The 25106-nt window shown below is 36.5% G+C and overlaps 3 protein-coding genes across 4 annotated transcripts; 2 read left to right on the top strand and 1 right to left on the bottom strand.

The window, feature by feature from the left end:
• Positions 1–2970: 2970 nt before the first annotated feature.
• On the bottom strand, positions 2971–5370 carry LOC132186447 (protein NRT1/ PTR FAMILY 4.5-like). Its single transcript, XM_059600424.1, has 6 exons — positions 5332–5370; positions 5192–5285; positions 4849–5066; positions 4207–4629; positions 3935–4062; positions 2971–3841 (listed from the first exon to the last, which is right to left on the bottom strand). The coding sequence occupies exons 1-6, from the start codon at positions 5368–5370 to the stop codon at positions 2971–2973; spliced, it is 1773 nt and encodes a 590-aa protein (XP_059456407.1).
• Positions 5371–8079: 2709 nt separating this feature from the next.
• LOC132187694 (flap endonuclease 1) lies at positions 8080–14841 on the top strand. Of its 2 annotated transcripts, XM_059602088.1 has the most exons (18): positions 8080–8210; positions 8322–8438; positions 8630–8688; positions 8786–8845; positions 8978–9031; positions 9130–9178; positions 9291–9338; positions 9543–9608; positions 9709–9759; positions 10311–10430; positions 10501–10585; positions 11589–11670; positions 12389–12503; positions 12602–12658; positions 12789–12835; positions 12932–12986; positions 13805–13989; positions 14562–14841. In XM_059602088.1, exons 1-17 carry the CDS (start codon positions 8199–8201, stop codon positions 13973–13975), a joined length of 1248 nt encoding a protein of 415 aa, XP_059458071.1. In that variant the 5' UTR covers positions 8080–8198; the 3' UTR covers positions 13976–13989; positions 14562–14841. The 2 variants fall into 2 exon arrangements, with proteins under 2 accessions (XP_059458071.1, XP_059458072.1); XM_059602089.1 differs by lacking the exon at positions 13805–13989.
• A 4571-nt stretch (positions 14842–19412) lies between these two features.
• LOC132187126 (germin-like protein subfamily 2 member 4) lies at positions 19413–21006 on the top strand. Its single transcript, XM_059601317.1, has 2 exons — positions 19413–19623; positions 20311–21006. The coding sequence occupies exons 1-2, from the start codon at positions 19515–19517 to the stop codon at positions 20853–20855; spliced, it is 654 nt and encodes a 217-aa protein (XP_059457300.1). The 5' UTR covers positions 19413–19514; the 3' UTR covers positions 20856–21006.
• The last annotated feature ends 4100 nt before the right edge of the window (positions 21007–25106 follow it).

Genomic DNA, 25106 nt, shown 5'->3' with positions numbered 1-25106 from the left:
GATCCAGCCCAAGTAGTCATTATTGATTAGTTTGACAGGTTATTTGACCCCACAGCCACAAGTGATCCGGTGAGTCACGTTTCTTCATTTGTTTTTCACAGCATTAAAATAATAAAACCCAAATTTGATGGTGACTGTTAAAAGTCATCAATCTAGTTCGAGTTGGCCTTCTTCTTTTTGTGAGAACATGTAAAAAGAAAAAAAAAAAAATTTAAATTTTTGTAATATATGAAAATTTATGTTCACAATTAGCGCGGTAGATTTTATCCAACGTTTTAACAATATTATATAACATGACGCACTTATGAGTTATGATTAGATTTTTGCATCGGTGGTTGAAAAATAATTCTATTTACCACCGATGGCTTTATAAATAGAAAAACAAATAGATCTACTATCCCGCCGTCTATGTATATCTAATATTTATAACTTCCTAACAATATTGCAAATAAGCTTAATTAATCGAATTTTGCTTCTCTTTTTTTTTTTTTTTTTTCTTTTTTAAAAGAAACAATGTAAAATCTGAATTTTAAAATAATTATTAAAAAAAACTTTGTTGCAACCGAATTAGAAGTAAAAGAAGCAGGGACCGGAACGGGTATTTGGGTCGAACCATATATAGCCTGCCGACAAAATTAAAGAAAGCTTCAATGGAAGGGTGTAGAAGGAGTATCTTTCTCTCTTTTTTTTAATCACTTTCGGAATTCTGGAGCAATTGGGGTTCGGCTGTTCGAAACGAACAAAAACTTTCCCTTCCGTTACGCGTTATAGGTGGGGACTTGGGTCCATTTCAATGTCTCCCGACAACAACTAAAACAGTGAAGGTTATCCTTCTACTTAATTTGATCCCTCGACTACAAGTCGTCTACAACTACTCCACGGCGGCTCCGTTGCGTCTGCGTTCACGTTCGCGTTCACGCATGCAGTTTTCTTGTACGTTGTGCTGGATGATAAACACAAATTACATGCAAAACATAGATTCATATTTCATACGATAGATATTCATGGTCAATTCTTGGATGTTTTCTCCTATATATGCAAATAAGCAATATAGCATGTGTATGGGAGTGAGGAAATAATATTGAATACATATTAATTAATGAGAAGCTAATATATCACGCATTTCACAAGTGTGTCATAAATCATAATCATGCACGTGGGAGTACTGGAACACTAGTCACAAAAACAAGTGGTGAACCCCAGTGCATAAGTCATACTCAAAATAATAGATAAAAAAAAGAGGAGTGCATGTGCATGTGAGAGTGCTTAATTGGTCCCATAATCACATGCACCTCCAGGGCTTGTTGCTTGTTGCTTGTTGCTTCCCACTGCCCACCAACACCGACTGCATATGCTGTCGTCCACAAGCAACTCTGAGCGGCGAATCTGGGTCTGTACTATCTCCTGGTTTATGCATTATAAAGTCAAATTTCTTATTAATTAGCTTGGCTACCATGCATTCACAACTTGCATTATTGCCAAACGACATCATCCAATACAAACAATCAAAATATCATTTCAAATCAAACCCCAGTACCATACCTGACCGCTATTTTTCTTTTTTCTTTTTCTTTTTTGGACAATGTGCAGCTACCCAGCTTGTCGGACGTGTCACACTCCAGGCTTTTATTTCTTTCTTTAATTTGTCCAACTTAAAATATAAAGACAAAGAGGAGATCGAGGATGCGATCCTATATATTAAACGTAATCACATTGAACAAAGTTAATTTGATTTCTTGAATTTAATTTGGAGAATAAGCTGTATGTACGTGCATCTTCAAATTTGTAAACGCTATATATATATATATATTAACAAGTTATCTACTACCTAGATGAAAAAAAGAAAAAAAAGACAAAAAAGAAGCCTGTCCCAATAAGTTGTACCTCTCTTTCATGCAACAAGCTTAATTCAATGGCCTCTTTTTTTTTTCTTTTTCTTTTTCTTTTCTTTCCTTCCCTGAGCACAAGTTTCAATGGCTTGAGTCCGTCTGGAATTGGAATAACCAAGCCGAATTCAATATAAAAAAGTCGGGGCAAAAACTAAAAAGTAAAGCACAAACGGTGAGGGATTCTCAATGCACCGTCACCAGGTACCATGAGGATGATATCTCCAAGGGCCAAGGCCCAAGGGGCCAAGTCCCATTTCCCAACCAATAAAACACAGCTGAATTGAGAAAACGGAGCTATAGGGAACATGATGGTATCACTTACCAAATAAAAGGGAATACTTTTCATACATATCATTTTTGGACCTCCTTATGGCCGTACGTGGATAGACTATATATAGATTTATTTTGATTTTATGCTTTTTTTGTGATTTTTTCAGAGATAATTGATATTTCAGAAGCATTTTGTTAGAATAATTTTCACAGCATATACGGACAAAATGATTTCTTATATATATATATATTCAACTATATGAATCGATTTGATAAATAAAAAACAGAAGAATGATCTTTAATTTTGATAATGAATGAAATCTCATAAGTGGCGATTTTGATAGTTTTCTTTTCAAATCATTTTTTCCCTTCTCTTTTCACGAGCATATTATATATATATATATTATTCAAATGCAATTTATATATATTATTCATCCTTCGTACGGTATTCTTTTGTATGCATGTACCGAAAGACGGACTAGATTAAAGATGAGTTAGATTAAAGATGAGTTACAACTTCATTAAATTGGCTTGCTTAGAGTTAGGTCTTAAATAAGGTATGCTGTCTCACACACACACACACACACACACAAAAAAAAAAAAAAAAAAAAAATGCTTTTAATGTGCAAAAGCTAAGCATCATATATATATACTCTGAAATTAAGCCTGTTCCAAAGCCCATATGGATATAATACAAAACACACCTTAATTAACGGGATAATAGAAAATCAATCTCATTGTCTAGTCCCACCCAGCAGCCTCCCCTGGCCCGCAGGCAGCAGTGAGTTGTTTACGAGTACGTAGATGGGCTTCAGCAACATGCTTCCTTTTCTTTAGCATCCTCTGTTTTGTCAGAGGAGGATGCTAATTCATGATTGTTGGAGTGAGGAAGTTGTGATTTGTACTTGTACCAATAGGCCCAGAAGAGGTAGTTTAAGAAATTGAGGCAGCTAAGGATTGATAAGAAGCAGTAAAAGAGATTCAAATGGTTCTTGTTTAAGTCAAGCCCATATATCCATCCTTGTTCGCCGTTTCTTTTGGTGACGGCATTTATGACATCAACCAAGACAGTGCTCAAGAAGTAGCCCAAAGACAGCGATAACCATGTTAACGAAGTGGAAAGTGATCTCATTCCTGCAGGTGCTTCCTTGTAGAAAAATTCCAACAGTCCTACAAGAGTAAACATGTCAGCAATTCCAAAAATGCCATATTGGAAGGAGAGCCAAAAGAGACTTATGGGCTTGGTTGGGTCTCTGATGGCTTGTTTCTTTCTCTTAACTTCTACAAACCCAGCTACAGCCATTGAAATGGCAGAGAGAACCAAGCCAACTCCAACACGCTGAAGCTGCGTGATACCCGATGGATGGTGGGTGATCTTTCGTATCAAAGGAACAAAAACGAACTCATATATGGAGAGGAGAATGGACATGAAAACTAGCGGGATTACAGGAATTGACGGCGCAGGAATCTCTATAGAGCCAAGATGGCGGTTCGTGATAGAGCCTTGGATTACTGAGAATGTTTGGAGTTGTGCCAAACAGGTATTCATTATGATGGTGCTGCCTACAATGGGCAACATTCTTACTAGGATCTTCACTTCTTCGACTTGTGTCACCGTGCAAACACTCCATGCTGCAGTTCGCTTTGAGGCTTCACAAAGAATAGCCGCCTTGTCTAGCCACCTGCTCGCCCGCCGCCTCGATCAATAAGTTGATGATATTGAATAGATAATTTATTTATATGACATATATAATTAATCATCGAATTTTGTGTACCTGAATTGATTGGTATGTGCAATTTTTTCGTCAGTGGAAATTAATGTTTCTTTGTCATTGATCTCATACAACTCATCAGCGCTCCCTGGCAATGCCAATTTCCGGTTTTTGATTGCCACAACAATAACCTGCAGTAAAAACTCAAATTAATTAATTAAGATGTCCTCTCTCTCTCTCTCTCTCTCTCTATATATATATATATATATATATTAGTAGGCGGGCGGGCGCGCGTGTGAGAGAGAGAGATCTAGAGTCTAGAGAGAGAGAGAGACCTGAGCAATCCTTATGATTGGGCTGTCTCCAGGGGCTCTGAGACGGTAGAAAGGCTTTCCACTGGCAAGAAAAAGAAAGGCAACAAAGGCGGCCACAGTTGAGATGAAAAAACCCCAGTACCAATGTACATTCATGCTAACCCACACAATGAGTGTGACACCTACGGTTGCACCAAGCGTTGAACTGAGCATAAGCCAATTGAAAAAGCTTGCCAGAGCCTTTGCTTCCTTGGGATCCTTTTGATCGAACTGGTCACCACCGAGTGCAGTAAGAGATCCCTTAACTCCACCTGTACCCAATGCTAACATACACAATGATATGTAGAACATAAATGCTGTACCACCTTTCAGACAATTTGACTTCCCACAAGGATTTGGCTGCAAATGGTGTGAAGAAGCTTGAACTGTCACCAGAACCAAAGCCTACAATTAAGTGCAAATTCATTAATCCTGAGCTAGCTATATATTGTTAAATCAATACTTTTAACAATATTTATTTATCATGTTACATACGTTATTCGATCGAGTGCATATATGCCATGCATATATATATATATATGATTAAAATTGTACGTGTTTAGATGAAACTAATTAATTAATGATCTCGATCGATCTAGCTAGCTAATTAATTATAATAATTACCAGTACTTCAATTGTTCCGAAAAGCAAACATGTTGTAAGTCTGCTCAAGTATGTGTCCGATATAAAGCCGCCGACAAGAGAGAGCAAGAAAGTTGAACCCATCAAGTTTGTAAGAGTGTTGGCGGAGGTGGACAGATCAAAAAGCATCACTTGGCCAAAGTATATCACCATGCTCACCATGTTCGCCACGAAACCAATGTTCTCTAGTGATGTGAAGGCTGTATGTACCAAGGGAGGAAAGTGAAGCAACGACTCAGTTGGCTGGCCGGGATATATATATATATATATATAGCAACACCAACAGTAGAGGGTAGAGGAAACATTATTGTTAATGTATGCTTACCAAAAATGAACGCGGACGCAGTGAATCCACCTTTTCTTTTGCTGATCATCACTGGGCTGAGAGAATTGTAGCCTGTTTTGGCATCCTCCTCTCCCTGCATATGCATATGCATGCACAATATGTCAACAATAAATGAAAACTGCAGGAAGGATGCATGAGACGACGGCCACACTTACCATGTTGGAGACTTTGAAAGGTTCCAAGTAAAGGCTAGTTTAGTGAGAAATGGTGGCGTAGAGGGTGCCGTGAAAATATAGGCCTAGGGTCATATATACGCATATTATTATAGCGCACAAGAGGGTGGCCTTGTATACATATAGCGCAAAGAGGTCTAGCATATAACGTCCATGGCATTAGATTGATCGCCGTCTTGTTGTCCACTGTGCTAATTTTTTGTTGTCTCTCTCTCTCTATCTTAGCATCTTAATTAATTAATTTGTTCAATATGAGTAACCGCCTTCGGCTAAAGCCTTTCTTGGGCTAATTCTCAAGCCACTAAATGTTTGAAAACAACCAAATTTCTAATGAGTAGTAATTTGCTGGACACCCGCGTGCATGAACAGTGTGCACGTTGGTGTTATAATATTATTATTATTTTTTTATTGTTTAAATATTATTTTAATAATATTTTATAATATTATAACACCGGTGTGCACACTATTCATGCACGCCGGTGTCTAGTAAATCACTACTCATTTTTAATACTTAGGTTACGTTTCACACTATTCTATTAAAAATTATAATAGCTTTTATTAAAAATGAAAGAAAGTGGAATGGAATGGCCTGGCCTTAGAATAGTCATTTTCTTATGGGTCATGAGAATATATGTGTACTTTAATGCTTAGGCAATTTTATTCCACATTCTTCTATTCATAATAAAGACGTATTATTCATATATATATTATTCAATCCAAGCCACGTTACAAAGCTTATTTGTCTCGATTATCTTTGAACCGTGAACATATATGGTACATGGACCATTTGATTTAGCTAGCCCTAATTAACTCTTTTGTAATTAAATGCCATCACATCCGGCCTATATTTGACAAGCCTTGTACTGATATAAATTGCATGTTGATCTGAGATTATAATATACCATTAGGATCAATATTGCAATGATCGATGCAAATGAATTTCACTAAAGCACGTAGTACTGGTATAACTCATATATATAATTAAATTCTATATATTTGGTTATAAAAAAAAAAAAAAGAAAAAAGAAAAAAAAGAAAAGGGTTTCGTGAGTTTTAATTTCTGCAGCCATCTCAGGCAACATTATAAAACCGGGCATATCATGATTGCCTTATCTGCTGGTAGGCAAATGGCGCTGTGGTGTAACATGTTTTGGTCACCTTTACAGTTCTGCAAGATGGAGATGTCAACAATGTCAAGACAATCAAGTAAAGGAATTGCTAGCTAGGGTCAGTTCAGAAGGGTCCCCATGTATGGAGAATGAATAGGCGTTGTTTGATTTACAATATCCCAATAAAGGAAAAACACATCAACCCCTATTTGATTGTCCCAATTACTTTTCTTTCAGGCCTAGCTAGATAGCTAGCTAGTAATCTCATTGCAGTACTTTGCTTTTCTTAATTAAATTGCGAAACATGTGTGATTTCCCCATTCAAATGATCAGTAATATTATTCAAGGAGCATACTTTCAACTTAATTTGAAGACTAATTAGGATCGATCTTAGTGAGAAGAATGAAGTCGCTATGGCCGCCCTACAGAGTTAATTGGACCCATCAATTTGGGCATGCATGCATCGATGCATGTATCCTGAAGCCTTTTGGCAAAGCTCTAAATATTGGTTCTGTAACAAAGAACCAAAGACTTTCTTAAAGATTGTCAATGCTATTCCCTACCACAAACCCACCATGTATGGTCTATCAATATTAATATTCCCCCTCCCCCCCTTTTTTTAATCATAATGCATGACTTCCTCACTTTTCATTGTATTATTATTGTCCTTTTCTTTTTCTTTAAAGATTTATGATCTCATCTATTTTTCCCTCGTAAAAACTTAAAAGTTGTTGCTTGCTGCTTATACTTTTCCGACTCTCCCTTCTTGTATACAATTCTTTCACTCCCTTTACGATCGTTTAGGATCACTACTTTCAGCTGTAGCCATATATCCGTCCGCACTATTAATAGTGGTTCTTAATTTCTTCTATCAAGGGCGTGTAAGAGTGGAAAAGATCTTTCCTTACCACATTTTTTTTCCGCATTTAATTGAAAAAAAGGGCGTACTTTCAGAATTATTGTTAGAGCCATAACTAGAATAATTTAAAATCCAAATAGAATATTGTTCAAAACATCTAATGTAACTTTAGAGAGAGTTTTACAAGTTGTCTGAATTGCCGCATGCCAACCTCTTCATTCATGAGAGAGGGTTTTAATAAAGCTCACTTGTTTTTATATAAATGGACAATTTGAGATTTGCTTAGACACATCACAAATGATGAGTCCCGTTGAAACCCTTTCAATTAATTGTCCCATTTGATTGCAATTCTATCTAAAAAAATTGATTATTATAATTCAAACAGCCACTACCAAGTACTAAGGCACCTTTACCCTCGGCCCAGTCGAGTCCAGTAATACACGAGCCTACTTCTGCTAAGCCCTTTTTTCTTTTTTTTTTTGTTATTTAGGCCGAATACATTGTAGCGGGCCTTATCCTGATTGAATCTGGGCTTACATTTCGTATTTTTCCTATGTTTTATTTTACTTTTGAATAAAAATAAGAAGTGATAGATGATTAGATGTGATATAAAAATGATTTAAGAATTAAATTTTTTTTAAGAGAAAAGTAAAAAAAGTTATTTGGTAATAATTTTAAAAAGATGTATTTTTATTGTTATTTTTTATTTAGTGAAAGGAGGGAAAAGGGGAGGGGGATTTGCCAAACGTAAAGAGTGGGCGGGAAGATAAACCCTTTCCATTTTCTTCTCCTGCCGCTTTTGTGCTCTCTTTGATTCACCGATACGGCGACACAGAAACAAAGTAATGGGTATAAAGGTAATAGATTTTTGAAACCCATTCTTCATTCTTTGATTTCTACAGTTTTGGGTTTTTGTTTGGGAGTTATTTATTTATTTGTTTGATGTAAATTGATGATGGGTCTGCTAGGGTTTAACAAAGCTCTTAGCGGACAATGCCCCAAAGGCCATGAAGGAGCAGAAATTCGAGAGCTATTTTGGCCGCAAAATCGCTATCGACGCCAGCATGAGCATTTACCAGTTCCTCGTCCGTACTATTTCCATCTATCTCTCTCTATTGGTTGTTTTGTTTTTTTGTTTTTTTTTGTTTTTGTTTTTTTTTATTTATTTATTTATATTATGGATGAGTTAATCTGTAAACTAGACATGAACGGAGCCCTATATCAATGAGTATTTGTTAGGGCTTAGGATGTGGGTGTGCTTGAATGCTTGGTGCAGATTGTTGTGGGCAGGAGTGGGACTGAGATGCTGACCAATGAGGCTGGTGAAGTTACTAGGTACCCGTTGCAGAGTTCTCTTTTTTCAAGTGGGTTTCATTTCAACTCTTTTATTTTGTGGGAATTGATGTTGGGTTTTTCTTGGGTCCATTTGTAGTCATCTGCAAGGCATGTTTACGCGGACCATTAGGCTTCTGGAAGCTGGAATGAAGCCGGTGTAATTAGATTCTCTACCTTTTTCTTTTTTCTTTTTCGTACTTTGTTGAAGTTTAGCCATAGTCATCTGCATGTTATACTTGGTATTTGGTGAAGTATGTGCTTTTGCTAAAGAAGTCGAAGTTCTATTCAGCTATGTTTTTGATGGGAAGCCTCCAGATCTGAAAAAACAAGAGCTGGCAAAACGGTATTTTTGCTATCATAGTCTAGCTTCTTTACATGGCATGGTTATCATTTTACAAGCACAGGACTAATAATGGGTTTTATGTTAAACTCATGTTGCAGTTACTCGAAGAGGGCAGATGCTAGTGAGGATTTGGCAGAAGCTGTGGAGGCATGTGTGCATTTCTTTCTTTGTTAACTTCCCTCTTTTTCTTCCTTCATTTGGTTTCTATTTTCTTACTTCGGAACATCTGAAACGTAGTTGCCTTTTGTTGTCATTTCAGACTGGCAATAAGGAAGACATTGAGAAATTCAGTAAACGGACTGTGAAGGTGGGTTCTCTTCTCTCATCTCTTTATTCTCTGTTCTCATTCGTGGGTTGTGATTATTGTGGAATGTTAGCACTTAGAACCATATTCTTGAATGTGTGTTTTTTTTTAATGCAGTTTGTCAAGCAAGAAGTTGAAAAGTTTTAGGTATAGGGAAAGTGTGAATTTGTCAGAGCTTTTGATGCCAAGTACTCCTTACTTTTGCAGGTGACAAAGCAGCACAATGAGGATTGCAAAAGACTTCTGAGACTAATGGGAGTGCCTGTAATTGAGGTGACATAATGTTATTTGAAGTAATTTGCTGCCGGTGTGAGTTCAAGTGCTACACATTTATTCTTCTTGTAATGCACTGGCATGACTTGGGTTTCCACAGGCTCCTTCAGAAGCAGAGGCTCAATGTGCTGCACTTTGCAAATCAGGAAATGCAAGTATCTGTCTGCTTTTTGATATGTTGGTTATTTTGTATTTAGGACAGAAATTTTCTCCAAACCAGTCTGGAAGAAATTTCTTCTAACCCATTTAAAATAGTGCCAAGTGTCTATAAACATTTAAAACACACATTAAATTCTTAAGGTCGTTGATTGCAATTTCCTAACTTAGACTAACCTTTTAAATGTTTATAAACAATTGACACTATTTTAAATGGATCGGAGGATATTTCCTTTAGACTGGTTTGGAGGAAATTTCTGTTTTTGCATTTATGGGTACATGCGGTGGAAAATAGATGATCACCTTTTTTTTTTGTGGCATTTGAAACAAGTTTGCTTTGTTTTTCACTACATTTTTAAAGCGGTTTAATTTATTATTTATACATTGAATTGCTGATCCTATTTTCCATTATGGCTTGTTCTAAGGTTAATTGCAGGCCTTTCAATCTGCTGGAAATATTTGGAATATTTTATTTTCTGTCAGTTGTCCAAACATGTTCATTGTAAATGACGTGTTTAGAGTCTAATAAACTTTTATTGATGTCAGGCTTATGCTGTGGCTTCTGAAGACATGGATTCCCTAACATTTGGAGCTCCTAGGTTTCTTCGGCATTTGATGGATCCTAGCTCAAGAAAAGTCCCAGTTATGGAATTTGAAGTTGCAAAGGTACTACTATTAACTCTGATATGATTGCATCCTTTAATCATTCCTTGTCTTGATAATGATGTTGTTTCAGATTTTGGAGGAGCTAAATCTTACTATGGATCAATTCATTGATTTATGCATTCTTTCTGGATGTGATTACTGTGACAGCATTCGAGGTATTTTGGATTTTCATTTGCAGTATTCACCCTGCAATAAATATTATATTGATATTTTTTTTGATAAGTATAAATATTATATTGATGCGTGTATACTTGAATTTAGGGGTGTAAAAAAAAGGGTATAACCGGTTACCGGGAAACCAATTTTAAAACTAGTAACTGGGTACCTTGGTCCGGTTATTGGTTTTGGGAATTTTATATACCTGGTTATAACCGGGTATCCGGGTAACCGTGTATATATATATATATATATAATAATATTTATTTTTAATTTTTTTAGGGCATTTTTAAACATTGGATTTTATGGGCATTTTGAAACAATAAAATTTTAGGGCATTTTGAAACATTGAATTTTAACTTTTCAGGCCCAAAAAAGGCAAAAGTAGTGATTTTTCAGGAGTTTTTGGGCTTTTTAAGATTTTTTTTTTTTTTTGAACAATCACAACAAAGCCAAGCTTATTGGAACAAAAAGGCTAATTGTTTTTTTAAAAATGGGTCAAAAATAGTTAAATTAAGCCCAAAAATTAGGCCCAATAGCTAAAATAAGCCCAAAATGGCAAAATTTAAAAAAACCGGTTACCGGTTTTGGCCAATAACCGGGACCGGATTTTCACCCCTATTTGAATTGGATTTTTCTCCATCATCATTTTGTAAAATCTGTGTAATGATTGTAGGGATATATATATTAGGTATGGATGTACATCTTTTCAATAAAAAAATTTACAAAATAATTGGATTTTGAAGTAACCAAAGGATATTTTTATTTTGCCTTATGAATTTGAAACTTGCTAGAAGTGGATCCTTTCTATTCCTATATCGAAAATATACTTACAAAGGTTTTAGAAAATCCCAGTGTTTTGTGAAATTCTTTCATTGAGAAGATATACATGGGTTTTTTTTATGTAATCAAAGGTGATCTTTGTCTTTTAGTATCCTGTATGGATGGCTTGAATCTTAATTATGTACTTAGTATTTGGTGCATTATAAATTTATGCTACAGGAATTGGGGGGCAGACTGCTTTGAAGCTCATCCGTCAACATGGCTCTATAGAGAATATACTTGAGAACATAAACAAAGAGAGGTGTTTCTTGTTTTTCAGCTCGAAAGTTATCATACTATATGGTTTTCTTCTGTTTCATGTAACTAACATGTTGAAATGATTCATTCCTCCAAAGAAATAATAGCACTCCTGCCAGGGATGGGGGTCGGGGGGAGGACATTGTGAAATAATTGAAATGAACTGATTTGTTGGATTTAAAAAGATTAACAACTCTTGGTAGCCTGACAGATGGTGGAATTACTTTTTTAATTTGATTCTTTTACCTTATAAGTTTGAGTGAAATCATTTTTAAGTAGTAGTCCTTATATCATTGTTGTATTGATGCTTGTATCAGCGTTTATATTTCTGGACTGGTTTCTTATGGTCTCTCGCATGCTTGGTGACTTTATCTGATATGATTTTCTATAAAATTCTTCCCTTGTTGCCTTTGTTGGTATAAAGTGTCTATCATGTGACCATAGCAATCTCTAGTGTTCTTGGTAACCAGTATTTCATCAGCTCTGTAAATGTAATTCATTGGATCACTTGGGGGTTCTATCCTTGGTCACTTGGATGTTCGATCTGTAAAATATTAGTGCCATCCTTTGCTATGACCATCACATCATTACTCTCTACAGCCCCATGTTATTACCATGTGAAAGTTAATTTCATGTAATTATGCCATGGAGATTTTTTTGTACTTTTGATGATGGGCATGCTTCTCAACTCCTTTTTCTAATCGTACATTCTCTATAATCAGGTACCATATACCAGATGACTGGCCATATCAAGAGGCTCGGCAGCTTTTTAAAGAACCAGTAGTCCATACTGATGAAGAGCAACTTGAGATTAAGTGGACTGCTCCAGATGAAGAAGTAATTAATTTTTAGTTGAAAACTGAGTATATTATACTTTTTTAAAAAAAAATCTTGTGGCGTGTTTGAGAGATTGCATTCCCTTGTCATTTGTACAGGGGCTGATTACCTTTCTGGTCAATGAAAATGGGTTCAACAGTGACAGAGTGACAAAGGTGTGTGTGTTTTTTTTTAATTTTTTTATTATCTCTATAAAGTTCTTACATTGGCTTTCCATAAGTCTATTTTGTTATTTCTGAGTAATAAGGAAAGATATATACTGAATATATTGGTTTATTTATTTAGGCAGTAGAAAAAATTAAAGCTGCCAAGAACAAGTCATCACAGGGCCGGTAGGTGATGCATATAGGAGTGAGAATGAGTTCCTGAATTACTTTTTCCTTGGGCCAATGATGCTTACTATTATTACTATTTTTTTTCTTTTACAGATTAGAGTCTTTCTTTAAGCCAGTTGCCAATCCATCTGGGCCCATTAAACGGAAGGTATGTTTACACTTTGTGTTAATAAGACTCGGTCAGTTTTTCTCTCTGGATATTACCTTTGGGGTTCCCTGGAAGATAAAATTTTTCTATATCTTAGTCTGCATATTCTGCTGTAATCTTTTTACTTGGATTGCTCACACAACAGGAAACCTTTAATCATTATCAAGAAAGACTCCTGATTTAAGATTCTTCTCTACCTATGTTCCTTATCATATCTGAGGCTGCATTTTGTTGGTTGTTATAATTCACATGCATTAAAATTTACATCTTGATGTGTTTTCTTGGCCCTGTCAAAATTTTCTCCTGCAAATCATTACTATGAACTTGGAAGTAAGCTCTCATTTCCTAAACAAATTGCATCAGCTAAAACGTGGAAATGATACAGTCTAGAGTATGAGGTTTTCATACTATGTACTGAAGATATTGATTCCATTTGCTCATTTCATTCTCATATCTCAGATTTTAAAGTTTAATGTATAAAAGGTTTGGTGCTTGTGCTAGCCCTTACATGGCTATACCATGGAGTCTTTGCTCTCTCTCTCTCTCTCTCTCTCTCTACGTAAATAAATTTGCTAAAAACTAATTATTTTTCTTTGAACTGCAAGTTATTGTTTGCCCTGTTTTAAAAGTTTCCTGACAGCTTGTCTTGCCTGCTGCTAACTGATTTGAAGCTTTTAATATTCTTAGTTTTGTTCAAAATTTTTAAATATACAAAAAGTAAAGCACCGGGGGAAAGCCATCTTCCAACTGTGTTTATTTATTAGGAGGCAGTCTAGACCTGTTTGGCTACCTTAATTTCTCCCTAAACTGAATGACAGGAAAGCAAATGCATTCTTAGATCACCCAGATCAGCAATTGGGCATAAGATGTTTTCTCTTCAAGCTTGTAGGCCCACGCCCAAGGTCCTTGGCAGCCTGAGCTTGCCAATCCCAGATCTAGGTGTCAAGCACTCCACGTCATTGTGCATTGGTGTCTGCTTTGGCGCATGAAGCTCAAAACCCTGGTGAACCATCAGTGCCAATCTACACGTATTTCTATTCTGATTAAATCAGAGTCTCATCTACTGACTTTCCTTGGGAGAAACTTTCCCCAAAAAAGACTTGCGGGAAGGAAAGAATTGTTGCTGTTTCTTCTTCACCTTGCTATTAAACTAGTTGTCGGGTTTTCTCTTGGATATGATCGTAGAAAGGGGGAGTAGTGTATGAAACCTTAGTTTGTAGTTGAGATCCCAGATCTCTTATGTCTTGGAGCTCAAGGCATCAGACTTGGCGTAAGTGTTTGTCCGTAGAATCCTTCTACGTTAAAGTTTATCCCTGATTTGCCTTGGATGGTTTACCATAACAGGTGCACTTAATGCACCCCCTACAATAACTTTGGAAAGCTAAGGTGATGTAGGGGTTAAGGAAAAATAAGTTGAATCCTAGCGAGCTAGATTATCATTCAAATAACTCTCCTAAAATCCCTTTTTTTAAAATCTCCCGCACTATTCACTTCTAAACTCTGAAATTGGATGCTTGCTGATTGCATCACTCCCTATCATCAACAAGGTTCAATGTTTGCTCACCTTTGTGACAGGAAACACCAGGGAATGCTGCTAAAGATTCTACTGACAAAAAGTCAAAGGCTGGTGGTGGTAAGAAGAGAAAGTAGTTGAAATAGCATTTCAATCTCAAAATATACTGATGGAGCCAACTAAACTCTGATTAGGTTAGAAACTTGAAATGAATGATGTATCTTCTAGTTCAATTGTGTGCTTGTTTATTTGTTATTTTCTCCAATGCCATTATCCTTACAACTGATGTACATAGATTCCCGTGAATTTGGTATTTGAAATATTTTGATAATGTTGTCATGTTCTTTCTTTTCAACAAAATCTAGGCAAAGTGGTTGACATGATTGCATTGTCATGGTATGCGTAGTAGTATTCAATAATCTTTTACGTTTGATCCCTTATAAATTTCATAGGAATGGTCAATTGAAAATTTGATGTTTGATAAGTAGATTTTCAGAAATAGGTATGCATGGTTCCATTGTAGGGGTTCTGATTAGTTTAGTGGTGGTGTTTTCTTCTATCATGCCAGAAACAAATTAAAGAATAAAAAAATGCTGAGATCGTGATTGGTTTTAATTCTTGGAAATTGTTAGTTACCTACCTGTTGTGAGCACCATTTATGCAGTTTGGAGAACTAACATTATCCATAGAAGCAAGTAATCTTTTGGCGATGGAAAGTGATGGATGAACTTGGAGACGTAGCAACCAATTGGACTTGATTATATATATATATATTTGATGATGGAATAAACCTAATTTAAACAAAGAGAAGAAAACGATAAACTACAATACGAGAGGAGTTGGTTGGAGGATAAAGTACGTTTCTGCTTGTCTTCACTTGGCAAACATTCTACCAACAAACGGTTCCATGGAAGGCTTCTGTCACTTTTTTTTTTTTTTTTTCTTACACAGAAGAATAGAAGACATGTTAAAAGTTGAAATATAGGCATGGATTTGAAGCTACGGCAGTAATAATGTCAGGCTCAAGGTGGTTTCCTCTTCCAACCCAAAAGAATAATGAAACAAGTTGTTGAGGCTTAGGACAAACTGTGTGATGATGCATGCAATCAAACAATATACGGCTTATAACAAAAATGTTATAATAACCTTCTCTCAATTGCCCCTTGTCGTTTCCTGCATGATTTATTTTATTTTATTATTATTTTATTTTATTTTATTTGTGTGTGTGTTGTGTCCTTCATCCCACATTTTTCCACACTGAAGCATGCCCTATGCATGCTTGAGGTACAGGGCATGTGGATTGGTTGTAGACATAAATAGCCCGTATGCCACGAAAATAGTCAGGTGTTGTGGAATTGGTGTCAGAGATGATCCCGTGCTTCAACTACTGAGTGAACTCGAGTTAAATGGGCTTAGTAGTTCAATTATGTGGGCTTGCTGGCCTATAAACCAATTGCGTAATGGTTGACTGTCGAATTGTTTACTTCTAAAAGGACAAAAAAATCTTAAAAAGTCTCAGGATTGTCCTAGTGGGGTTTCGATGAGTTCTCGGCATAGCGGCATATGCTTGTGTGGTCTTTGCGGAGTCCTGACGGAGGCTCGTTTATGTCCTTGCAGGTTCTCTGTAGAGTCTTAGCGGGGTTGATAGGCTCCCGACAGAAGCTCGAAGGTGTTCTGGCATTGGTCCAGTTATTTGAGAATAAAAAGCTCAAACTCGAAAAATGATTTACAATTTTAAAAACTATTTTACAAAAATTAAGAAAGCTTTTTTCTGTCAAAAGAAAAATATTTTCCGTTGATTGTTATTTTCTATTGCACCAAACATTATATATATATATATATATATATATATATATATATCATTTTTTTTTAAAAAAAATCATTTTAAGTTGAAACAAACAGAGCCTAAGCGGCCATATTGAGTTTACTATCGTTGGAGATTGCAAAAAGACATCTAAACAATCCCTAAGAGGTAGCTCAATTAGCTGGGACCACGCTTAAATGAAGCGGAGGTCACTAGTTCGAATTACCTTCCTTCTCTTATATGGACATGTCACAAAAAGAAAAAAAGAAAAAAACATTTAAACAGATCCGTTAATTTCTTATAAGAAGGAAAGGCCACATTATTGTATCAGAAATTTAACTATTTCAATGCGTTGACACACTTCTTAATTTCGATAATAAAATGCGAATCATCTATTAAGTATAGCTAAATTTAAAAGATGGCATATAAAATAGATGTATAATTTTCGAATCCTATAAAGTATAAACCATAGTTAAGTGAAATCTCCGCAACTTGATCACATCGATTTTGCTGCCCTTCGAAGGATGCAAAAACTTATTTTATGGGGTTATCAGCTTCTTTGAAATAGTAAATTAAATATTTAATTAATATTCTAGTATGATTGACGAAAACCCAAAAGATTACAATTTTTATAAACATCCCAATGTTCGTAAATGAGATGATTCATCATAGTAATTAGTAATTAGTAAATACAATATGAATCTGCCTACGAATATATGTAAAAATTCCAGCTAAAGAAACGGGAAACAAATTTGACTCCAGGATGTTATTATTGGTCATTTGAAAGGGTGACATATTCTAATTTCTAAAGGAACCAAAAAGAAAATTCTAGCCATTTTAGGGGCAATGAATATCCAATAGTTCAATCAAATTGGATCGAGCTTCTATGCAGTAATGAAACGGCACAGTTTTGCATAATAGTCCATGCTAAAGTGTGCCGTTCTACAAAGAGTTCAAGTGCCTTATTTAATAAATAATAAAAAAATTCTTATTACTCACGCCGTTATACTTGCAAGATGGAAACTAAACAGCAAGTTTCAGAGGAAGAAGAAACCTGCAAAAAAAAAAAAAAAAAAAATGATTATGAAGATTCCTAAAAAAAAAAATAACAGCAGTAGAAATTCAGCAACTTTTTGCACACAGATGAAATTAAAAATCCCCAAAAAAGTTGAAGTTAAACGGCCTCTGGAATTGTGTGCGCTCTCCGTCATTACCCATGAGGCTTTACACACTGGTCTCGACTCTCAGCGACTATCACTGTCGTTCTCGGTGACTATCACCGTCGTCGTTTTGCCGGTGGACATCAACTTCTTCTCCGTCGTCGTTTACGGTTGCGGAATTGAAGTTTAATAACGCCGCCATATTCACTAGCGATTACTCTCTCCCTTTCACTGGCTCCATGGCCATAAGAAACGGCTGGGTTCTCCTTGTTTGCAACCATTCCTTCTTTCAGGTTCTTCATCATCACCATCATTCTCTTATACCCATTTTGCAAGTGTGCACTTTCAGTGGTGTTAATACTGTTTGGTTTACTTCACACCAACATAAAAGAAAAGAAAAAGAAGAAGTTCTGAAACTTTTTCGGGGATTTTTAATTTTATCTATATGCAAAAATTTGCTGAATTTCTACAGCTGTTATTTTTTTTTTTTAGGAATCTTTATAGTCGATTTTTTTTTTTTTTTGCAGGTTTCTTTCTCCTCTGAAACTTTCCTCTATGCTCCTCTGGAACTTGCTGTTTGGCCATCTTGCAAGTCTAACTGTGTGAATAATAAGAATTTTTTATTATTTATTAAATAAGGTAAAGAGTCTTATTTTTGAACGGCAAAATTTTACTACAGCATAGAAGCCGGATCTTATGAAATTGCTTCAACTACTCTTTCTTTTAGAAATGACATCTGTGGGAGCAACTTGAGTTGCCAGCTAATGAACCAAGGCTAGCTAGTAGCTACCAATTTTTTTTTTTTTTTTTTTCTTCTTCTTCTTTATGTTGTAGTACACGAAACAGCATAAAGAAAACAAAAACAAAACACCAAAGAAAGAAAAGAAAGAGAACCTTATCTAATTACTAATAGGGACCACAACGACAGGGGGCTGTCGGGCTGAGAATATTTGGAAATATTTTCACTTTGATCAGTAAAGATGGCCCATTAATTTGACAAGATTGTGCACACATTAATTAATTAGTAGTATGATGAACATTACAAAAGACCCAATTTGAGATGAAACTCAGATGCTTGCGAGCTTCAAATATGAACAGTTGTAATTGCCATTTAATCATATGGTGGTCCATATTATGGAAAGCCGAGACACTATTACTTGCGAGACAGTCTAGAAAATGATAAAACTAAGAGCTTCCACCAACATCTACAACCTAGCTATTTGATAGCAAGTAAAGTTGTACGTCATGACTTGATCACCTTTTGAAGGATTCTAGTGGAAATTAATTACCTCACTTGATTGTTCAACTAATTGTAAATTTGTTACAGTCCTATGATGATTACCTCTCGAATCAAGTATTTTAATTATAGTAAGAGTTGTATGTTTCTTTCAATAAATGTAGAGTATGTGTTGGGTTGTTTGAGTCAATACGAGGGAGGAGCATAGGGGTGTTTTGAGTTTTATTTTGCGGTAGGAGTAAACTGTTATAGTTGTAAGTCTGCTAGACAAAAATTGATTCCTAAATATATGTTTTTGTTTGAAGGAGGTCTGAAAACCCACCCTAATAAAGTATTACATGAAGGAGTTGATATTCAGGTTCACATGATCACAGCACAATTCTAATATTGTTTTTTTTTTTAATAAAAAAAAAATGTAGGCTTGTGGGTGAGATGTGGGCGACGAGCGAAGGACGCAACATATATAGGGTCAACTATAGACTGGCCCAAAAATAAAATAGAGGCAAACTCTGGGCCATTTCCCTTGGTGAGATGAGTGATGACTTTACTTTGGGTCTACGAAGGCATGTTTCGTGCTTTGCATTCACAGACAGCATTTCTTTTTTTTTTTTTTTTTTTTCGAAACACAGACAGCATTAACGTGTCTATGAGACTATGACGAACCTCTCCCCACTCCCTCCTCCTGGGCCCTCGCTATAAATACACCACCTACTGTTATCTCTTGTACATTATTCTTCTGTCAAACTTCTCCTTCTCCAGCACCCCTTTGATTGCTTATCTAATTACTTTTCCATACCACAAAAATCTCGGCCCAATGGCGGCACTTGTCCCTCTGTTTGTTACGACTTTTGCTTTACTCTTGGCGGCTGCTGCTGCAGATCCTGACTTGCTTCAAGATGTTTGTGTAGCCGATCTCAATTCCGGTTCGTACTACTCCTGTCCTTTAACATCTTCTCCCTTTTAATAGCTACTCTACTTTCATCTTCCAAGAAGAGTAGCTCAAAAGCAGCCCTGGTTTTCTTATTCTCCTTAATCATAGGAGTTTGATTCCTCTTTTTCTTTTTCTTTTTTGAGAATTTACTACATACAATATTTTGTATTTGTGAACCCACTTGATCTTTAATTGATGATTTTAAGGAGATGAGATCAATATTCTTATTTTTGGTTTTATTTTGCCTTTTCTTACTAACTTCAGTGCTAATTATAATTAAAAATTGAAAATTTTAGCAACTTTGATGTGAATCTTTTAAGTAATTATTGGAAGCCAAAAGGGAATATGCCAATCATGTAGGCCTACTACTGTATTCTTGGTTGATATGATTACATTTTTCTTGTATCTTTGCTGTCCATGCCTCTACAGGATACTTTTTATTTTTTTTATTTTTTTGGGTTTCTTATTAAGTCTTCTTAATCATGACTTGTGATTGAAAATGAAGTAGACAGGAGAAACTAAAAAAAATAATATTGGGGTGATTAAGACAAATTAAGCCACTGATATCTAAGGAAAAAATTATTACTGTGAAGTGAAGGTGAGAATTTATGACAACTTGGGTTACTTTTGAAACGTAGAAAATTGCTGGCAATTTGAATTCATGAGCTGTGATGAACAGGTATCAAAGTCAATGGGTTCACGTGTAAGAGCGTGGCAAACATATCTGCAGAAGACTTCTCCTTTGACGGCTTGGCCAAACCAGGCCTCACCAACAACACTTTTGGTTCTCTGGTCACTGCAGCCAATGTTCAAAAAATACCAGGCCTTAACACCCTGGGTGTCTCTCTCTCCCGCATTGACTATGCCCCCGGTGGTCTTAACCCGCCCCACACGCACCCACGCGCCACTGAGATAGCGTTTGTGCTCGAGGGTGAATTGGACGTAGGCTTCATAACCACAGCAAATGTGCTCATATCCAAATCTATCAAGAAGGGTGAGATATTTGTGTTTCCAAGGGGGCTGGTGCATTTTCAGAAGAACAATGGAAAGGTGCCTGCCGCTGCGATTGTAGCGTTTAACAGCCAGTTGCCAGGCACACAGACTATTGCTACCACACTGTTTGCAGCTACACCACCGGTGCCTGACAATGTTTTGACCAAGGCATTCCAGGTGGGTACGAAGGAGGTGGAGAAAATCAAGTCTCGGTTTGCTCCCAAGAAGTAGGCTTCTCAACTCTCATGTATGTAATGGGGCTTGCTTCTTAATTGTTATTACTTCATTAAGACATTGTTGGAATTTGTTCTTGTGATTCATAATGCATTGTGGGTGGGCTTTTGCGTTTTGATTATAAGAAAAAAAACACGTTTCAGTGTTCCTTTTTGTTCTTAAACACTCATCAAACACCTAAGAAACTATTAGATAATGCCTTGGTTTGGAGCTTTTCCATGTTCCAACAAAGTTCTTAAATAGAGTTTTGCGTTTTGGATTTTGAGTTTTTAAAAAGCGAAAATTAAGAATTGTTTTTTGTAGATGTAATATTTGAAAAAATTACTGTTTGTAGGGTCTATAAATAAAAATTGAGAGCCCCTACACTCCGGATGCGCTGCAAAACAGGCTGTTTACAGCATCCAATAGGGGTGCGCCACATCAGCAAAATGCAAAACATAAAATAGATAGGAAAACACCATAAAACAACCCAATCTTTTAATATTAAAAAACAAAATCCCCAACTCACCCTCATCTCTTGCGCTCTTGCCCACAGCAACAAGCCTACAACGCACCCATTCTTCCATTGACGATTCAGTTGAAGTTGAAGATCGTGTCCGTCAATATCTCCGTTTTCGTAGAGCCACGCCACTACTCTCTGCAAGAATGGTTTCCGATTTAGTCAAGAATGGTCAATTTTTTCGTGTTCGTTGATGTACAGCTTTCTACAATTTCCGATTTTGCAAAAGAATCATCAACTTTGTGCAATTTTTTCGTGTTCGTTGATTCGTGTTCGTGTTCACGTGATGGCTGGAATTGGCGATGAATTTTCATATGGGTTGTTATTGTTGTGATTAATTATAGAAAACCCATAAATATTTGTTTGTAAAACTTTTTGGATGGATTTGATTTGTTGCTCAGATTCTATTATTTGTGATGTTAGAATTTTGAAGTTTTATTTGGATTTCATTTTCGGTTGAAGGAGAAAGTTGGGATTTTGTATATCTTGTAATGTTTGCTTGAGGGGAATGTTTGCCTGAGGGGTTGCTTCAGGCAGCTGTTGTTGGATTGAACCAACCCAGGAAACCCACCCCCACTGGAACCCAACCAAATTCCTGCATTCGTCGCCCTTTGCTTCCTCCCCATCATCGCTGGCCTCTACCTCTCCCGCATCCACCGGCACGGGCATCGACACTTCAGAATCCACACCCTCCACATCTCCTCTGTCTGATTCCATCTCCAAAACCCAATCAGCCATTCAATGCCGCCTTCAATGCAACAACCAATACAATATCCTAATTTTAATGCCCCTATACCCACTGGAGCTTCAAACTTACCTGAAGTTACATCTCCTATGGCTCCTGCCAGATCAAGAGAATGAAGGAAGAGAGAGAGAGAGAGAGCTGGGAGAGGGACGGAGAGAGAGAGAGAGAGAGAGAGAGGCGCGTAGAAGCAGAAAAGAAAATGACCCACGTATGGCCACGGCGGCGCCCTCCGGCTAGTTCACGCCGGACCCAAGCTGGGTCACTGGGTCTGGCCAGTCTCTTTCCTCTTTGTGCAATTTTTCGGGTGTATTTGTTTTAGGGAAACCTCGTTAAGTACCCCCAAACTTCCTCTCGTTTTGAAATGCTCTATTTGAACTTCAAAATCTCTTAATTTAGTCCTATAAATTTTCAATTGCTCTCAATTTAAACCCTTCCGTTAATTTTAGCAGTTAAATTTTTTTTTTAAAAAAGACCAAAATGTCTTTGATTTTTTTTTTTTTTTTTTTTTTAAATAAAAAAAATTTTAGAAGTTAGAATTTTATACAAAAGTCAGAGGTATAAACTTCATGTGACGTTTAAAATCTGACGGAGGGGTCTAAATTGAAAGCAATTGAAAGTTTATGGGACTAAATTGAGAGATTTTGAAATTTTAGGGAGGTATTTCAAAACGGGTGGAAGTTTAAGGGTCCTTAGTGAAGTTTCCCCTTTGTTTTATAGTGTTTTGTGCAATTGTTTTGCTTTATTTGAGGTGACAGCATATCATTGGATGCTGTAAAATAGTCTTTTTGCGCCTCATTCGGACCAAAGTTAAACTTATAAACATTCAAGACCGTTGAACTTACTATATTGAGTGAAAGCCCCTACTATACAATTAGTGCATAAAAAGGGTGTTTTGCAGCATCCACTCATATGATGACACATCAACAATTACATTTTAACAAAATAAGATCCAAAACACTAGATAATAGCCAACCCAAAAAACCAGACCCGGCGCTAGCAAAACCAACAATCAAACCACCGGCGTGACCCACAGCTGGGTCACGGCAGACCCAGCCAGACCCATAGCTAGGTCACCATAGCCGTGGGTCACCATCTCCGGCCAATCTCCGGCAGAAAACACCCATCTCTGGCCCATTTTTCTGCGAAACTCAGCCTCAAAATCAGATTTTAATGCCTCAAAACTCGATTATAATGCCTAAAAACTTACTTTTGGATTCAAAACTAAATCTTTGAGGGGAAGGTTAACTCTTTAAGGATTTTATCATCCTAAAGGAACTCACTGAAGATGGAAGCTGCCTACTGTGACCTAGACATGGGTCACGGTGGTGTTTTAGCAGACCCAGCCACCCAGCCAGCCGTGACCCACGGCTGGGTCATGGTTGCATTTCTATGGCTGAGTCTTTCTTTCTCTCTCTCTCACAGCATCTCTCTTTTCTCTATCTTTCTCTGTTAAATGAAGAAGAAATGGAGGATAAGGAAGAAAAAAGGGGACTTGTCGGCAGATGAGTAAGGAAAAGGAAGAAGATGAAACCCTTAAAAAAATCTAGTGTTTTAGGTTGTAGGTTAGTTTTGTGAATTTTTTGTGCTTTTGGTGAGGTGTCAACCTCCTATTGGGGGCTGCAAAAGTGGTGTTTTGCAGCCCATCTGCATAGGAGGTTTATTGACGTTTAATTCTTAGAATTGATGACTTAATCTAATACAAACTTAGCATCGGATAATTACATACCAAGGTATAATTATATTAATTACTAGTTTTCCTAATAAAGCTGTCTGATGTTTTTTTTTTTTTTTTTTTTTTTTTTAAAAAAAATATATCTGCAACAAAGATTAGTAGAGAGCGAGCAATTAAATATTAGTTCAAGTTACCTAATAGATTCTTTCTCATCTCGTCAGGCATGGGCCTATAGATATTTTTTAGTAGTTATTATCGTTATATTATGATTGCGATTAAAAGAAAATCCCTAATGCTATAATTTCTTATTAATTCTCTCCATAATTCGCGTGGGTGAAACATTTAAACCACAAGAGCTTTTCTCCCAATTCTTAATGGAATGCTGAAAGTGACACGTCCATTCGTAGTCCCCAAGTCAAAATGATAAACACAATGATAACTATTAACTAACAAAACAAACACGAATTGAGACACCTTGGAGTCCTTAATAGTTATCGTGATTGCAGCATTGGTTGGTATATTGTTTCTTATCTTCCTATATGCTCACCCATGAATGTAATTCTCTAGCTACCTAGTAAGAACAATATTTGTAGAAATCCAAATCCATGAGGGCAAGGCACCCATTTGCCCCTGGAAAGTCCCACGAAAGGGTCCCATATGCCCAGGGGCCAGAACATGTTCATCCCACAGCCTCCCTCTCTCTCTCTCTCTCTCTCTCTCTCTCTACCAGATTGCCCGAGTTGCAAGCCATCAAGATATTCTAAGTACATGGGATCCTAGTTCAACTAAATAGGTACTTTTCCATGAACATAAAAGAACCAAGTACGGGTAGAGACTAGAAACAACAATTATTTCAGTGGAGTAGGAACATCTAAAAAGCATAAAAAGACTCAAAATAATCCAAAATTAACCTGATCTATTGGCTTCATGACATGCAAGTCTTTAAAAAAAAATGCCGGAAAGTGATTTCTTTACTGTTAGAAGGGCCTAAGTGGACAAACACATCCATGCGCCTTCCAATAGCCACTTGATTGACAGCTTCTAGGTTAAGATAAACGACTGCCGCAAGTTCAGAATTGGGTTTCATGAGATGCAGAAGCACCAAATTGGATCAGACAACACTGACACTTCCAAAAACATCATTGTCTAAGCTTTCAGGGTTGCCTTAGAACACTTTCACCTTTTACTATTACCCTTTTATCTAATGAATTTTTTGGTCACCTAATCGAAACAAATTATAGCTGTCAAAACTTGTAAAGACAGGGATATGCAAACAACGCAGTATTACTACAAAATCTTTACTCTTTGGGAAACGTCATCAGCGGCAAGAGA

Source organism: Corylus avellana, chromosome ca7 (genome assembly GCF_901000735.1).
Source record: "Corylus avellana chromosome ca7, CavTom2PMs-1.0".
Classification (NCBI taxonomy): domain Eukaryota; kingdom Viridiplantae; phylum Streptophyta; class Magnoliopsida; order Fagales; family Betulaceae; genus Corylus; species Corylus avellana.
This window is presented reverse-complemented; position numbering and strand designations above follow the sequence as displayed.

Coding starts and splice junctions, on each gene's coding strand:
- LOC132186447 (XM_059600424.1), bottom strand. CDS start 5,370: ATGGTAAGTGTGGCCGTCGTCTCATGCATCCTTCCTGCA. Junction 5,067..5,191: donor TGCGTCCGCGTTCATTTTTG/GTAAGCATACAT, acceptor TGGTACATACAG/CCTTCACATCACTAGAGAAC. Junction 4,630..4,848: donor TCGGAACAATTGAAGTACTG/GTAATTATTATA, acceptor ACTTAATTGTAG/GCTTTGGTTCTGGTGACAGT.
- LOC132187694 (XM_059602088.1), top strand. Junction 10,431..10,500: donor TGGAATTTGAAGTTGCAAAG/GTACTACTATTA, acceptor ATGTTGTTTCAG/ATTTTGGAGGAGCTAAATCT. Junction 10,586..11,588: donor TTACTGTGACAGCATTCGAG/GTATTTTGGATT, acceptor TTTATGCTACAG/GAATTGGGGGGCAGACTGCT.
- LOC132187126 (XM_059601317.1), top strand. CDS start 19,515: ATGGCGGCACTTGTCCCTCTGTTTGTTACGACTTTTGCTTTACTCTTG. Junction 19,624..20,310: donor TGTAGCCGATCTCAATTCCG/GTTCGTACTACT, acceptor TGTGATGAACAG/GTATCAAAGTCAATGGGTTC.